The sequence below is a fragment of the Ciconia boyciana genome, chromosome 5 (genome assembly GCF_034638445.1).
Source record: "Ciconia boyciana chromosome 5, ASM3463844v1, whole genome shotgun sequence".
Lineage (NCBI taxonomy): Eukaryota > Metazoa > Chordata > Aves > Ciconiiformes > Ciconiidae > Ciconia > Ciconia boyciana.
Window position 1 is genome coordinate 75682331 of NC_132938.1, and position 17371 is coordinate 75699701.

Here is a 17371-nt window from a genome sequence, read left to right on the forward strand (position 1 = left end):
ACATACAAGTGAACCACCTGACAGCAGTATGGAGTAGCATATGCCTTGAATAAAGTCTGTATGATAATTCCCATTTTCAGAAGCATCTAGCATTACATTTTGTACTGCAGAGACAATTATTTTACTTTAAATTACTTATTTAGGGAAAGTAATCTATTTCCCTCAAAGTTTTTAATTTGCATCAAAGTCAAATCTGAAGTAGTAATTTTGAAGTGGTAATGAATATGAGATGAAGCCTCTGAATAAATAATTTGATTTACTGTCCTTTACATACAAAACAGCATTCATCACGTGAAAACAACCTTTGTGAGAAAAACAGTAAACTCATTTTGAACCTTTGCACACACTTTTTTTGACAAAGTCTTTAAAATGAAGTCTAAAAGTTTAGTGAAATGTTTTTTGCTTTTGACTGAAATTTCAAAAGCAGCTCTGAGATGTCAGTATCTAGAAGATGTTTTTAATCAACATTTATTGGATTATTCAGTACTTCAGAATGATGCCATTCTTTAGAAAACTGTACATGGATTGAAGGTAGAAAAGAAGCCAAACAATTGAATGTACAATACTTATAATTTTCAACAGATGGCACTTTATAGCAAGGAATCTATAGTGTCTAATTAAAAGATAGCAAAAACAATTGGATGGCTGAGTGCAAAGTCTGCATCTGAAAAAGCCTAATATCCTTAAACTTGAAAGTATAGTTCTATAAAACTGAAAGTACAAAGAAGGAATCTAAAGCCAAACAAAAACTCTGAAGTAACATTCTATCTCAGATATTAATCACACCAAGATGTTCTTCACAAAGGCAGGATATTCCCATCTTCTTTTCTTCTCAGGCAGAATTTACAGGCAGAGTTAAGTTTAAAGATAGCAAACAAAACATGACCATGAGACTACGGTTATTACTGCATACAAACTCAGAAAAGAACAAGGAATCCTTTTAGTAATATGAGTTAGAGTTCAGTCTTGTGCAAAACTTTACAGGCATTTTGATGTCTAAAGCTACACACAAGATTTTTAGAACCATTTATGAGCTAAATAAAGAAGAAGGGCCTGGGAGCATTGCTGCCTCTGAGTTACAACCCAAGTTACACTTTTAAGTTGTCTGTCAGTATTATCTGAGTGGAAGGTGCCTACTAATGAGTCACAAAAGGCAAATTGAGAATGACAACGTTTAAAGAAATCCATGGGGAGCTAACAGTTATCTTCAGTTATGTAATTACTAGTTACAGAAAAAAAGTCACTCTTCTTGGAGATGCACAGAGAAAGGGCAAAAGGCAATGGACACAAGTTGCAGCATGGGAAATGGCAATTAGATAAGTTTTCATAACAGAACTAGCTGAGTATTGAAACAGGCTACCCAGAGCATTTGAAGCTCCATCTTTGGAGTTATTCAACACTCAACAAGGCCCTGAGCAAACTCATCCAGCTTAAACAATAGCCCTGCTTTGAGCAGGATGTTAGACTATAAGAACACCAGTCCTTCCAGAAACTTGTAGGATTCTAAATTGTTCAGTAGAAAATGCTACACAAAAGGATGAGACCCAACACCACATCCTCAGGGCATAACTTCTGAAAGATACTCCCTCAATTATGACTGAGCCATGTTCTCTCAGACTCCCAAAACAATCCTTCTCCCAAAACTAGAGAACATAACCACCTTTTATCCTGTGATGATGACATTTCAGCAGGATGCAGGAAGTCCTCTTTCTAGTAAAGGGGAAAGCTTCCTGGGTAAGCTTCCTGGGTAAGTTTACTTACTGGGTAAGCTTCCCATTTTCTAAGTTAATAGGATCAATTCAGCAACCACAATCAAGCAGCACTTACTATGCTAGACAAAAAAGGAACACCTCATTTGTAAATCCTGTCAGAGTTTACAGATTAGGTGTTACCATCTAACAGTATTCAGTACTGTTAAAAATATTCATGCCCATATGTAGAAAATGTAGGCCCATACGATTAGAGTATTTCCAACGTTAGGTGGCATGCAAACAAAATTCTCATACGTCTGAGCTGAATCCTTAAGGTGACATGACAAGGTCTTGGAACAAAGAAGCTTTTGTAGGCACACAACTATATCAAAAGGTTTCACTAAACATTATTTCTGCCAGAAATTTTTCCTGGAATACACAAAACCTTTTGTAAATCTACCCTCTGTACCTAAGTATCACTAGAAATTCCACACTGAATTTGAAGCAGAGAGGTCTGCTAATAAAGTAATACAGACTAAGTTCCCCCTTCAGCACCGTGCAAGGGAAAACTTCAGGTATAGGAAGGTATAGGAAAGGGTAGTGTTATACCTCCACAGCATCTTGCAATGCAAGTACAGGGCCACAAAATGCCATGATAGCTATATTCTTTTCTGTTCCTGAAGAAGGCATTCTTTCTCCTGACTACAATCAAAAAAATTAGGCACATAAGAATTTCATTCAACAGCCAAGAAACAAGCAGCAGTGAAAATACAGCAGAAATGCAGCAACTACAGGAAACTGAAAGATTCCAAGCCAGATATTGGCCTTGTTATGCTTAGAGCTCTCGTGAAAACACAGCTGCAATTTCAGCACATTTTTTCCCCTTCATTGGTAGGAGCAGATTCATCTCTTGCACAGATGAAAAACTCCATACCCAGATGAACTGAAATAACAAGCCATTGCATACTTCATACATTTAGAATCAACTGGCCCAGATACTTTACAGTTGATTTTAAGACTGATCAATGATTTTGGTGTCAAGGAAAGCCTTACTAATCTGATATTTAGGAACTCTGCGCAGAATGAAGAAGTTGTTTCCATACAGCTTCATCCAACCTTAATGCTATAAAAATTTATGCTTCAATCCATTTAATTAGTGAGAGACTTCCATATATCTGACTCAGGCTGCTTCCAGTCTTCTCCCATTAGTCCTTTCAGGTTCAAATCTTTGAAGAATTCCAGGCGATGACTGCAAAGAGAGGCGAGATAAACAAAAAAGTTGTAAGTCTTGTAGTATGTGTCTTAATAAAAGGCAGTATCCTCAATAGGTTTAATTAATCTTTATTTTCAGGTTTTCTTGGACGGAAATGTAAAAAGCATTCCATGTGTTCATTTTGCAAAACTTGAGTTTACAAATAAAACACACTACTGTGTTTCTGAAAATCTTGTACTGGAAAACACAGGGCAAAATCCTCAGCTATGAACAAGTATCACTCAGCATAAAGTGAAGTTAACAAAGTGCTCACCTTTTAAACTCCCTCAACTTACGTTGCCTGGAACTGCAGTCAGAGCAAGAGCACAGTGATATCCTGCTTTATGACTTATCCACACTCCAAGAGAGTAAAAATTTACAACTCCTGACCACCTGCAAAATCATATCACAGGGATATCCTTTCCTTACAGAAAAGAGGAAGACTGAATAGGATAATGAAGCTAGTAAATATACTTTTTCTGTAAGACTAGTAGTCTTGTTTTCTTTTAAACACTATGAATCAGTTCTTGCTAAGAATTTCTCCTTTAGGTTACCACACAGAAACAATAGAAGGAAGACACTGAAACCAATTGCTAACATTAAACTTACATTACTGAAGCCAATTACTTACATTAAACAACTGCCAAACAGTAGACAGAACATCTGACACTACACTAATCATTTAAAAAGGTAAATTGAATTCTCTTATTAGGAAGTAATTTGTAAGAGTAAAGACAAACTAAGAGCAATGAAAGTAGCAAGGAGCAACCTCTTAACATAATTGCATCTGCTACTAATGTCTGAAAAAGTCAAGGGGTTTTTTGGAAGAGGTACAATAGAAAGAATAGAAAGAATCTCTTCCTGAAAAACATTACAGGCATTCTCCAGTTTACAACAGAAAAATATCTATTTCTTACGGAACACTGATAAAGATAATGTATTTTATTAGCAATAGCTTAGAATTTTTTAAAATAAACAATTGCAGAAGCTACATTTTTCTTAAATAAAGGCAAAAAAGGATAACTTGTCTAAAACTTACCTTACCTGGATGTCATTGTATGTTGAGTAACAAGATTGCGTAAGAACTATAGGATACCCTCTAGAGCTAGTTCATTTATACAAAATGCCCAGAAGTAGCAGTTTTTAATCAAATCATCTCAGCCTCACAGTCAAAGAAAATAAACAGGCCCAAAGCACAATTTAAAAATCAAGATATTCTAGTTTTTCCATTGATAGTGGGTATCCTTTTATTATACTTTTCAGTTTAGTCTGCCTTCTCAAATTTTTCCATAATATGGAGCCATCTGTAGAGGTGAGGTTGTTTAGAACAGTAGGGGAGAAGCAAAAGAGATTTGCTGGAAATGTATCTGGTAAAATTAACACTAAATGGCATTTCAGGAGGTGCTGGAGGCAAGGAAAAAGTAGAACAATCTATCTATGATTTAGCTGAGGAAGATGATAAAACAGATGCCAATGGTGTTGAAAGCATCATTTTCTATGCACCTAGGGGATAACATAGAAATCAAGCACTAATTACAGCTATCTGCCACAGTGCTTTATACAAAGTACAGTGCCAATGGATCTGGGGCTAAGCAGTGTAATTAAAATACTCGTGGCACTCAATCTGAAAGCCAGATTAGCTTTTTTAAGTATTCCAAGAATAGTGCAACTATATTAAAAAAGAGCTAATTTCATGCTTACAAATCTGGTTTCTGTCCTTTCTGTAGTTCATGTCGAGGCACAGGATAAAGCGCTTCATATTTTCTCTCTTCTCCTGAGCCATGAATTGCAAATGCATTGAACTTGTTAGTGCATGGTGGAAAGTAATTCCAAGGAAGATGAGCTTTACCCTCCCATTTGGTTTTCATTCTGGTCACCTCAAACTCTAAAGGAAGTTCTTCCTGTCAAAGGAGGAATAAAAAAAGAGGTAATGTCACCTTCCAATCATGCAACATGTACCTAAAAACAATTAGTTCTTCTGTATATTATGAATGTACTTGACCACTTACTTTCCATACTCTTCTTTTGCCAGAAAGCAGCAGCAACAAGTGTTGTCCATGGCTGTCAAAAAAATCAGAGCACAATTTTCTTAAAATTATGCCAAGTTATTAGTGTACAGTTCTGCCACAAATGTGTACATTCCCCATATTGGAACAATTTCTGTACCCAGTCTTCCTCATACACATATCGTACAAGCATTAGAACTGGAAATGCAAATTAACATTTGTGACTTTTTCAGACTGCCGTACTTACGGACAAAGTTCAACTTCTAAATAGTGTTCGGTTCTGTCACTCAGGAAAAATGCTTCTACAACTAAAAAAAACAGGCTGTCAGTATTTTATATTAACTATTTTGTAATATCCCAACACCTTCATATCCCACTAAAACAATTCTGTTTTCATGATTTTTGGCTGGTGCCATGCCAGAGTTTGCCTAGCTGTGTACATGCTACTGACAGCTTCCTAACTATTTGAAATGCTGTGCCATAATTGTAACTTCAAGAGCTTTTATTTTTAATGCCTATCATCATAAAGAGCTTTATAAAGCACTGTACTAATTTTATTTACTTTACCAACTCCAGCTTTGGAAACACTCATGCAGCAGAAAAATGACAGGTCTACTAACTAACATTGGCTGCCAATGCAGTAAGGAAAGCATCAGCACACAGCTATTTCACCTAGTATGCTTGCTGTGAACAAAGATGACCAAGATAGAGTGATCCTAGTCAATCACACTCACGGCATGTACTCCAGGTAGAGCACTTAAGTGGAGAAGTCTTGTGTTCGCTGGTGGCCTGAGGATTCAGAGCACCAGACACCAGGAAAAAAATGAAAAGAGAAACATACACTCGCAGCAGAGCACACACCCCATAACTAAGACTGCTAAATCTCAGAAATAGTAAGAAAGCATTTAGCTCTTAAATGGCTTTTCCCTGTAGATGGCTGATATTTTGGACAGGGGATTACTGTTCCAGGTGTACCTGAAAGCCAGGTGCAACTGCTGAATCACCCTTCAGGAACACAAAGCAGAACTATAACAGTGTTTCTCACAGCAATGAAATTATTAGAAAGCTTTAGTTAGAATTATAATTAGATAGATTGATAACTTTATTTTATTTTTACATAAGCCTGTTTAGTATAATAATATCAAAGAGGTGCTAATACTATTCTAGTAGAGCTTTAATTAGAATAGCTCAATAATCAGGAAGTAGAGAACTGCTGCAAACATTAAACTCTTTCATTATTCAAAGCAACAGGTAAAAGTGAAAGTATTGACAGGAAAGGAGAAAGAAAACAGCATTACTATAACAATACTCCCCATTCCATTTGGGTACAGTTTTGAATCATATTTTATAAGCTGCCCTTTGTTTCACACCTTTCTATTCCCTCAAATATACTCTGGAAAAGTGATTAAAATAGACAAATGTTTTAGCTGTTGCTCTCTACTTCTTAAAGCAAAAGTAGAACCTATCTTTAGGATTTCGCTTCTATTTACCTACTGCAAACGCATTTATGTATATGCTCCACAAAATTATTTTGATATATTTTGCCTCTATTATTCCACAAGTTATATCAGTAACCCAGAAACTAAGCCTATACTATTGACAGGATCAGGAAGTCAACCTCATCATTCTTGGAATCAATCCAGCTCATCGTACTCCATTTCTTTATGGACACCGAGTGACATAACATATTTGCTTCTTTTTCCTGTCATTTGTATTGTTGCACTACAATAAAACAACCACTCACCTTACAGCCAGGAGTGTTAGTGATGAAAATCAATTCACCACCCTGAAAACCAGCATCACTCTTGGTATAGTTTGGGGTGGTTTACAGCTGAATATAGTATGTGGCTTATAGTTACTTAAGGAGCTGTTCAGGGGTAAGGCAGTGATTACAACTAAATTCTCTCCCGGTATTCTTCCCCACAGAAAGGAAACTTTTTTCCTTTACATTTCAGATCTGATCTTTAAAAGCAGTAATGTGACCAAGGAAACCAAAGTGAATTAGATGTCATACACTCACAACCATTAGATCAGTTTGAAAAAATAACCATCATAGACTCTTAAATAAAGACCAGGCATATTAACTACAGAGGACCACCAGTGTCTACACAAATCAGATATATTTGCAGCAGAACAGTTACACTTACCCTCATAGTCCCACAGTCTACTAAAAGGTTTCCCCGGCTCTCCCAGTGGTGCTGGAGGATCATTAAAGAAGGGAGCATTAACTTCCATTAGCAGTCCTGCATTGTCCGACTTCAGCACAACTGTTACTGGCTCATGGCTCACAGGTAAACTGTCCCATGTGTGTTTAATCGTAAATTCCATCTTCATGTACTACATAAATGAGAAAGGAAGTTTCTGTCAAAGAAGATCTCAGATTCCATTTCAGCACCAACTACACTGTTTGCTTGGCCAGGGAAAAAAGCACACTTTCATACCAAGTCAATCATCAAATCGTGTTTTTAGACATCAGAAGAGCTGGGATAGTTTAGCTTTATGAAGCAACTACATAAACAGTTACATGAATGCTTTTCATAGGTTTTTATACCTGTATGGTTACAAGTCACTCTGAACTCTTACCAAGCTTAAGGCATTTCAACTATGCTATGTACCTAAATAAACACCTTCCAAAATCATCAGAAATATTTATCAAGAGAACAGATAAACAAAACAAAGTCTTCACTACGTGATCTTAGATGATTTGGTAATATGAGAAAAACAGACTGAGAAAAAGCTTCCATGAATCTGAGATGCAAGAAGATGAAACAATTAGCTAAAATTTTGCTTTGTGGTCATTGCAAACCAGCCCAACTACAGGATTTCAAGGAAAACTGCAAGCACATTTTGTTAAAAACACGGAACGTTTGCAAAGCAGCAAGAACAGAGAACACTGCACTCCAACAGCCATTGTTACTTAGAAATAAGTGTACAAACCTTAAGAATAGCCTTCATCTATTTAATAAGCAAAAGAATCAGTGGAGCCCAGTTTCCAACAAGTTCATGGCCCCTTATCCCTCCCCTCCTCAGTATCACGAGTTCCATCCCATCTCCACAAAAGTGATCCTTGATTTGTTCCCTTACACATCTCCTAGCCATACAAGAAGCGAACTGGCAGTACATAGCCTGACAGAGAATTATGCACTGTGACCAGTGAGGTGCTAGCTCAGCAGCTAAGTTGTAACTATGTTTCCTTCAGCAGGGAATACGAAATTGTGTTTTTTCATCTCTACCCAGCTACCCATTTTCTTGGGACTCACAGAAAGGTAAGCATAACTTACCACATTCTGCAGGTGTTATCAACAGTTGTACTACATGAGACAGAATGTAACCACATGCATCACACTTCCCTATATGCCATAGCCTTGCTCTTATGACTACACATGAACTGTGTCTCATACCCTCTGCTACAGTCACACTAGCCAGTTTCCATTCACTGATGTTCATGCTGAAAAGCACGAGACCTCCTCTCTGAGTTCAAGTCAGTAAAATAGTTAGAATGACCTTAGGCAAGTAGATATACTCATGGTCAAGGAGACGATGATGTGACCAAAGAAGTGTGACAGATTAGAGAAAATTTGAAGCAATAGATTTAGTAATTAGACACCTTAATTTAAGAAGTCCAGTAAAAAAAAAAAGTCAAATACTGGACTATCACTTTTGACAAGTTTGTATTTAAATAGACCAAAAACTAATTAAATTCTTACGTCAGCATTTTAACTGCATGATATGCTAGACAAGCATCAGATGTGCTTTATGCAAGAGACCTGGGATAGCCCTAGAAACTACAAAAAACTCTACCATCATTAATGTTCACTCCAACTCAACGAGATGACACAAGTTGAAAGAAAACAGTCAATGTACAAGCATGGGGAGGGAAGACACCCAACAGTGTCCTAACAGCATTCTTAAGCCAGCAGAAACTGGCTCATAGTCCAGTACTAGTAGTAACTCAAACAGGCAAAGCTAAATCATCCATAGTTTAAAACAAAAAGAGAGAACTAGTAAGAAAAGGTGTTCTAAGCAAGTACAGTGACAACTCTTCTGCAATAATTAAAATGTACGCCACCAAATAAAAGAGCAATATGTTAAATAACAAGTCCCTCTCACAACACAAACAGCTGCTGAAACATATTCAATGGGCTATTTAGCCTTGAACTGATGTAGAAAATATTAATCCACAGGAAATGTAGGCAAGTGTTGTGTGTTCAATTTTCTAAGCTGCAAACACTGAGCAGCATGAGCATGAAGTATCCACAGATGCTTCCTAGTGTTTTCTGAAATGAACAAGCATTCCTGTAAATGAAGTGCACATGCCTTATGCACACTTAACTGTGAAAGGAAAGAAGACATTTCCACAAGCAGGATCACTTACTCAAAAGAGTGAAGTTTAAGAGTAGATGGATGCATCTAAGAAAGTTAAAAAAGTGTTATGAACCCATTTTATACTACACTATTAAATTAACATTATACACTTAGAAGTCAACATTTCCTTCTATTATTCTATTTTCAGTTTGTGCCAATATATTTAACTCTTTGCATTCACTGGTCAAGGCAAATATCTGAAACACCTATTTGAAAATACTTCCAGCTTTCAGTACTGTTTTAAAATAATATAGCCTTCTAATAAAAGTAGCCTGGGAAGATCTTAAAACCCAGGGAGAAGTACATGACTAGCTATTACAACCCCTGACTGAAGTAAGGAATGTGAAGCTTCTTGTGCACAAGATTCGAAAGACTGTCTCAGGAAAAGAGTCACAACATACCAAGTTTAAAAAAAAGTAAAGGAATAGAACCTGCTAAACTACTTTAGACTCTCCTGTAACTGTAGTGTCTAAAATGAAGATGAGACACAAGACGCATCACACATTCCTATTTGTACCTATATGAGAGACAGATTACTTTTTCTGGTAAAAACCTTAACTCCTGCAGGGACAGCTTACAGTGTACCAAAATGAACATACATGATTTAGCCCATTGTTGTAAACCAATATTACTCTTAAATATGCAATTTTTAAAGATGCAATTTTAAAAAGAACCATAAAGTAATAAGGAAAATCGCAGAACATTCACTAGCTTTCATTAGAGTTCTACCTACCGCTAAGGTTGCTCAATTTACAGGACAGCAGATCTAAGATTTTCCGAATTAATGGCCATTGGTGCGAGTTCTAAGTTTATTACATTGCACAGATTTAGGTAAGCTGGCTACTGGCATGCTTTTCAATTACAATAAAAACACCAACACATAGCAATGGTGTAGAAGTAATTTAAAAGAGCAAGAGGAGACCTCTCATTACCTTTTAACGCTACGCCTCAGCCGGTTGTTAATACAGCGTGAAGAGATGCAAACGCTAAATGAAATAGTTTTACAGCAAGTACTTTCTCAGCCATTTAAAAGCACTCACACTGCATGGCCTCAAGCTACACGGAGCTGACAGCACCCGGCCGATAGGCTCAGACCTCAGCCACACAAGCGTCGCACCTCACCAGCAAGGAGAAGGCTACTGCTGCTTGCCGCTGTAATCACCTCGTGTCCCTCCTTACCGAGGGGGATTTACGTCTTCCATCCCAAACCTTACCGGCGCTGGTAACAAGGGCAAAAACAAGCACGAAGTAATTCGACTGGTGTTTTTCTTAATTGCTCCAAGAGGACAGGGGAAAAGTTGGAAACCGTGTAAGAGACAGCAGCTTCTACTGTAGTTAAGACTTCATTACTAGATACAGGCACGAGCTCCCAGAGGGCTCGAAACTGTTCCCGGTTTCGGTCACCCCCCAGCTACTCCAGCCACTACCAGCAGCAGCGGCGGCATTTCCTGAAGAGAATTTTAACGCGTAAGCACCTATCTTTAACCCGTAAGTTTCTTAGAGAAGTTTAACAAGGGATTTCTTACACCTCCAGACATCCTCTGCGACTCTGAAAAACAACTCGGCTCCCGCTTTCCCTCACCACAACCTCCAGTGCTAACCAGCAGTCGCCACGGAGCTCCAGCGCGCATGCGCACACGGCCGTCCTCACCCCCTCCCTGCCGGCCGCTTTCCTCGGTTCGCGCGCTCCTGCGGGCTCGGTCGCTCCGCTGCCACGTGACCGACGCCCCGTCCGGGGACGAGCTGGGCGCTGAGGGAAGAGCTGAGGCGTCCGCGGCGCGGGTAGGTGGGTGCGCGGCGGCCCTCGCCGGCCGGCAGGCCCCGCCTCGGCCGTTAGCCGTGATGGGAGCGCGGCGTGAAGGGGATAACCGTCGCTGAGGCGCGTTAGTGCCGGCCGCCGCGGCGGGGGCCGTTCCCCTCTCAGGCTGCGGCGGTGGCGGCGGGGTTGTCGTGCCGGGCTGAGGGGAAGGGGTAGGTGCAGAGGGGGAGGTTGTGGTTACGGCCTCCGCCCCACCCAGCCGCAGCCGCGGCTTTACTTTGCGGAAGAAGTAGGAGTCGGTAGGCGAGGGGAGCGCGTCTCCGGCGCTTGGAAGTTATTGCTTCCTTTTCTCTCCCGAGTGGCTCTTACTTTCCCTGTCCGCTGGTGAGGCGAAGCCCCGCCGGGCACCGGGGGCGGCGAGCGGCTGAAATAAACCGGCTGTTCCCCGGGTTTTTGCAGGTTTTCCTGGGGGGGAACTCACAGCGGCGGTGAAGCTTTCCACTGGAAATATGGCCACTGAGCTCGGCAGTGGGGGAGAGCCAGGTGAGACCTCTGCGAGTGGTCGGCTTCGTGGGTTGCCCGCCTGCTCCCGACACCTCGCGGGTTGGCCCAAATGCTGCCCTGGGGCTGTTTGAAGGACGGAGCAGAGGAGCCGAGGCCTGGGCGCTGCCTCTCGGGAGCTGGGGTCAATTTCTACAGAGGGTAGAAACCTTTTTGCCTATGGTTGTAGCAAGGAAGATTTACATTCTGTAGCTCTTCTAGTGTTTGCTATAGTGATGCTATAGCATCAAAACTGGTTTTTTAGTTAGCTGAAGACTAATAATTAAAAGCTGCTAATGAGGGTAATAGCAAAAATACATGCATTTTTTGTCATAATGCCTCTTTTCTCTAATTAAGAAACTACTGCATTTCCTATGCTTGGCTTACACTTGAAAGGCAAAAAAGCTGTCTTGCCCATTACTCATAAAATTTGCTTTACAGACTAAAATCAGTATTTTTAATTAAGTGTTCTTTGTTACAATTTTGATAATTTTAATGTAAGCTTAATATGACTGAATCAGAGCACGCTTTAATTACTTACCAGCAAAATACTGGCAAAAATTGCTACTTCACAGTTTATATTCCTATAAATAGGGAATGGGTTGATGTGTTGTCCCAAGAATGTTGCTGTCCCTGTCACTGATTAGCGTTACAGGAAAACTTGATAGCACGGCAGGAAGTAGGACAAGATCACAGCGCATAAGGTGCTATGGCTGTGCATCACTCAAAAGTCAAGATTTCAGTTGATGCTAAACTTTGTATGATAGCTTTGGGTTGCCAAAGGTGAAAGACCAGCTCTTGATTCCAAGGACCAGAGTAGCAGAAAAGCTTCTGTCTGAGCTAACAGAGTCATGCCAGCTCAAAAGTCCAAATCTTTATTGAGTATTTATTATACGTGAGTATGTATTATACGTAAATATGAGTATTTATTATACTATGATGTGAACAAATCGTGGATTTTCAAATATTGGTATTTTGCTTTTTCATATGTATTTAATTTGTTTGGGTGTAGCTTCTTACTGTATAAATCTTTAGGCTCTAAATAGAGCTCAGACTAAATTCACTGTGAAGTGATAGGAGTTGCCTTTTCTATCAAGAAGTTTAATTCTTTCTTTAAAAAACTTAATATATTTTGAAAGGTGCCAAATGACAAATTTGAAGTTGACTTGCATGCCACCTGAGACATAAGTTATTTGAGGCCTGCTCTAAGTCTGATACATGGATTGATGTTCCTCTTGTTTCATGAATGTGAAATTGAAGTTCTAAAATGCTGAATGTAATACACATAAAAAGAGATTCTCTAAGCACTATTATATTTAGCTTTGTAGAATAAATATTTGTTGTGTTAGATATGTAGCTGTAAAGAAGGTTCTCTGAGTGAAATGCTAGTCTCTGGCACTGATTGGTTATAAATTGATTTTTACCTGAATGCTTTTTGCAGCATCAGCAGCCAACCCTACAAATAATAATTCATCCATTCCATTACATATTTTTTGTGATAAGCTACTAAATACATACAACTTTTATCAGAATGTATTTAATGATTCACTGTTGAAGGTGAGTACATCTGTAAGGGGTGTTTAAGATTTGTCCCCTTTTGCACCTATGGCCTTTCATGTTTGGAGACTGCTTTGGCTGGTGAGGGCAGCTACTTTTCCCTTCCTCTTCCTTGGCATCCTTTTACTACTGCCTCCTTTCTGTCCCTTCTGTCTTTTTCCTATATTGTCCTTTAGAAGATTAGAACCAGAAGAAAAACCATTGGATGTGTATCAAGAAAAATAGGCAAGAAGTTGTTTTAAATCAAAATGTATGCATTACCTTTGTGCCTTCCTTTTTCCTCTTTTCCTCATTCCAGTTACAAAGGTGTCACTCAGATTCTTATAAAATAGAATATAATATTTCAGTTGGAAGAGACCCACAACCATCATTTAGTCCAACTGCCTGACCAATTCAGGGCTGACCAAAAGTTAAAGCATGTTATTAAGGGCATTGTCCAAATGCCTCTTAAACACTAAAAGGCTTGGGGCATCAACCACCTCTCTAGGAAGCCTGTTCCAGTGTTTGACCACCCTCTCGCTAAAGAAATGCTTCCTGATGTCCAGTCTAAACCTCCCCTGACACAGCTTTGAACCGTTCCCACGTGTCCTGTCCCTGGGTACCAGGGAGAAGAGATCAGCATTTCCCTTTCCACTTCGCCTCCTCAGGAAGCTGTGGAGAGCAATGAGTTCGCCCCTAAGCCTCCTTTTCTCCAAACTAGACAAGGCCAAAGTCCTCAGCCACTCCTCATAGGACATTCCTTCCAGCCCTTTCACCAGCTTTGTTGCCCTCCTCTGGACACATTCAAGGACTTTCACACCCGTCTTAAGTTGTGGGGCCCAGAACTGCACGCAGCACTCAAGGTGAGGTCACACCAATGCTGAATACAGCAGGATAATCACCTCTTTTGACCAGCTGGTTATACTACGTTTTTGTTAGGTCAAAGAACACTCCGTGAACAAGTGGAAGGAGCTGTTATTTATCCCTTCCAACCTTCTGCTGGTTCTTTCATTTGTAGTACAAGTAGTCTCTGAAATCCCAATAGCCAAAGTTAGACAAGTAAGGAAGAGTGATGCCTTAGCTGATGTTCCCAGCTCAGCAGTGTGAAATCTCAGTACTCATTATGCTTTGCTTCTTTCAGAAAAAGCAGATACTGACAGACTGCATTTCTTGATTCTTGTTTGGGTTTCTTCTGGATGTACTTGAGTGCTCAGATCCATTTATCAGTGAAGCTCTCTTGACCTAAGTTTGTTGAAAGTTTATTGAGAACCGCAGGGCTGAGTTCCCAACAACAGGTTCATTGTCAAACATCCAGCTAAATAAATGGGACACACAATGTGATTTGTTGCACTTAGACCTCGTGAATCATTAAGATGCATATGTGTATGTGGGTTTTCTAGGCAGAAACTTCATTTTTTTAAATTTCTAAAAGAAAAGGGAGTATGAAAGAAATGGAATTCATTATTATTACACAGTCTTTGTAGGCTTTTTCAAGTCCTATTTTCATTAAAATAATTGTGCTAAATGGAAGAATTTTATGAAGCATGTAGTGTGCCTTCAAAGCACTACACCGTTAAACGCATCTCTGACTGCCAGTTGGGTTTATCTAGATAATGGCCCATGTTGTAGCTATGATTCTCAAACTTTGTATTTTTCAGCTCAGAGGCTAAATGTGGCACTTGGACAGTATGAAACAGATGAGATTTTGAGAGCTGAGCAGGTATGTGAACTCAGGGATGGAAGTAGTAAGAATTTTTGTGATGAGGTTTTGAGACAAACATCTTTGCATACATAGAGCACAGCCCACTTCAGTGTGGCCTGGCCTTGCTTTGGGTCCATCACACAACTCTAGAGTTACTTGTTGTTTTTCCAAGCAGCAGCAGAATAAAACTGTCATAACAGTGAATTCTGGTAGTTTTGGTGGATTTTCAAAAGTTTGTCATGTGCAGGAGAACACACCCCTGAAAGAATACTTGTTTTCTACTTTAGTAGACTTTTTCACTTTTATAGGCTTCTTTCATCTTCACGTGAGACCAATCTCTTAGAAAACTTTGTGCTGGGTACCATAAGCCTGTCTGAAAGTCTGTGCAGAAGATAGAGCATCAGCACTTTCCTGATGCTGAGATGCATGGAAAAGAACTTAGCACTTACACAAACTTATGATTGTTCTTTTAAGAGTGAGATGATTCCCCCTCAGATGCAATTATGCTTTGTATCAGCATCTCCAGGGAAAAAAAACAAAATTATAATTTTTTCAAACTGGGCCAGCACTTAAGGATTTTTTTTAACATAAACCTGGAAGTGATCATGTGGGATATTGTGTATGATTACAGTACAGGCAGAACAACAGCTTTGGGTTACATATAAAAATTTAAAACTACTTGCAGTCACGTGCAAGTACTAATATATAACGTATACCGTTACAGAAAAATGCCCCCGGTGATGATGGCATATCCAGATCCAGGATGATGGACCAAAGGTAACTGATTCCAAATATTAAGTGGGAATACTACAAAGTATTCAAAAGAAATTGTCATGCGCTTTTAAAAGCGTAGATATCCAGCTGAACCTTGTCTTATGTACACGTGTTCACAGCTCTCAGAACTTGTGAATGGAAGTCTGTAAATGTGTTCCTGTAGCAGTTGTTTTTAGATACTGTTCTGTTTATTCAGTAAATTAAATATATGACTTTTGCACAATCTGTAAAATAAAGGATGAGAGATGAAGGAAGGAGTTCTCTGGTCTAAATTTTAAGATAATAAACAAAAGCGCAGGTAAGATTGTACTGATCTAGGCAGCCCAGGTAACTGCTGTCTGTTGAGGTCAGATGAATGTTTTTAAAAATGCTTATTTGACATTTTTCAGCTAACAGTTGCCTATTACTAAATTTTTTAATAATCATTGTCATTTCCTTTCTGTTATAAAAAATAACCTATCCTTTCTTGTTAGCTTTTAAGGCATTATCACTCCAGACTAATATAGAATTTTCAGAGTATTACTATCAATTACAAAAATATTAGGAAGGAAAAAGTATATAAGTAGAACTACATTATTTTACGTTGCCTTATAGACTACTTTACTGTTGTATGTGAAAGCAGTAACAAATAGTTTGGGATTCTATGGATGAAATATTAATGTTGTATTAATGCTCATTTATAATGTCCCATGTTCTAGTTCTGTTATACAGGAAATCTGCTGTTAATGATCATACTTTAAAAGTAGTAATTAAATTTGTTCATTTGATTCTGGTGAATGTTGAGCTTGGAAAAAAAGGAAAAGTAACTGTTTTGTTCTGTTCTCTAGATTAAGAATTCTGTAAAACTAGTTAATTATCAGAACAAAGTTTCAGCATTTACAAAATTTATTCTAAGCATGTTTTTCAACTTTTTAGTTTGTCAACTCTAATCACAGAGTATGATAAACACTTGGAAGAAATGAGAGAACAGCTGCAGCTTTATCAGGTATGGATGTTCCTAACATTTCAGACTGTGTAGTCTTAGTCTTTTCTAGTATTAATATCTAGGCCATTAGTTTTTGTCAATAAAGGAAAGTATGCCTGCACCATGCTTCACAAACTTGCTGCTCTGCAGTCTGCCTCAAATGGATGAATGGAGAGCTTTCTGTGAAAAGGTTGGGAGATTGTCTAAATTGCACAGATTACTGTGTGTTTGGAGAAGTAGTGTTGTGAAATGAAACATGCATGTTTTATTTCTCTAGATGTTCTGATATGGTTGCAGGTGTTTTCCTAGGTGATGTTCAGATGAGGCAGCTGTTTCCCCCTTTCCTTAGATGTCTAATCTTGGCCATGCAGTCCAGCGCAGTCCTGCAAGTGTAGATACACCGAGCCTTCTTCATTCTTAGTAATTCTTCAGATTCAAATAATTCTTTAAATATTTATTATCATGGAGGCTGGGGTGGAGGGGGACTGTCCTCCTTTCAACTACAGAAGAATGAAACTTTTTAATGCTTCATATGATCACCAAAAAGCAAAGTGATATGTTTAACAATTAAAACCTGTGTCATACAGAAAGCAATTTTTACTTGTGATCTACATGCAGAAGTTATATTCTGGTTTTGGTTTAATGCACTTAGTTTGTTTGATCTGTCCATCATAAAGATTCTGCAAATACAGTCTTCAAGCTTGGCTGATTTCAGAAGGCAACAGAAGCAGTATGGTTTTGTTGCACTATTTAGTTAACAAAACAGTCCATTTGACTCATGT

At 38.8% G+C, this 17371-nt stretch overlaps 2 protein-coding genes across 13 annotated transcripts in view; one reads left to right on the top strand and one right to left on the bottom strand.

Moving 5' to 3' along the window:
• Window positions 1–199: 199 nt before the first annotated feature.
• Window positions 200–11272, bottom strand: C5H4orf33 (chromosome 5 C4orf33 homolog). Of its 7 annotated transcripts, none has more exons than XM_072863240.1 (7): window positions 10966–11272; window positions 10432–10533; window positions 7097–7286; window positions 5197–5257; window positions 4953–5004; window positions 4645–4844; window positions 3220–3336 (listed from the first exon to the last, which is right to left on the bottom strand). In XM_072863240.1, the coding sequence occupies exons 3-7, from the start codon at window positions 7281–7283 to the stop codon at window positions 3231–3233; spliced, it is 606 nt and encodes a 201-aa protein (XP_072719341.1). In that variant the 5' UTR covers window positions 7284–7286; window positions 10432–10533; window positions 10966–11272; the 3' UTR covers window positions 3220–3230. The 7 variants fall into 7 exon arrangements, with proteins under 7 accessions (XP_072719335.1, XP_072719341.1, XP_072719340.1 ...); XM_072863239.1 differs by lacking the exon at window positions 10966–11272 and adding an exon at window positions 10841–10923; XM_072863238.1 differs by lacking the exon at window positions 10966–11272 and adding an exon at window positions 10841–10923 and having other exon boundaries at window positions 10355–10533.
• Window positions 10960–17371, top strand: part of SCLT1 (sodium channel and clathrin linker 1) — a 48744-nt gene continuing 42332 nt past the window's right edge. For 5 of the 6 annotated variants that reach the window (XR_012042811.1, XR_012042812.1, XM_072863230.1 and 2 more), the window contains exons 1-5: window positions 10960–11096; window positions 11533–11616; window positions 14808–14869; window positions 15576–15628; window positions 16541–16610. Coding sequence is in view for 4 of the 6 variants with exons in the window: in XM_072863230.1 (XP_072719331.1) it covers window positions 11583–11616; window positions 14808–14869; window positions 15576–15628; window positions 16541–16610 (219 nt within the window). In the remaining 2 variants the exon portion in view is untranslated. Of the gene's footprint in view, window positions 11101–11532; window positions 11617–14807; window positions 14870–15575; window positions 15629–16540; window positions 16611–17371 lie in introns of all 6 variants that reach the window. The other variant, XM_072863231.1, reaches the window with a different exon arrangement.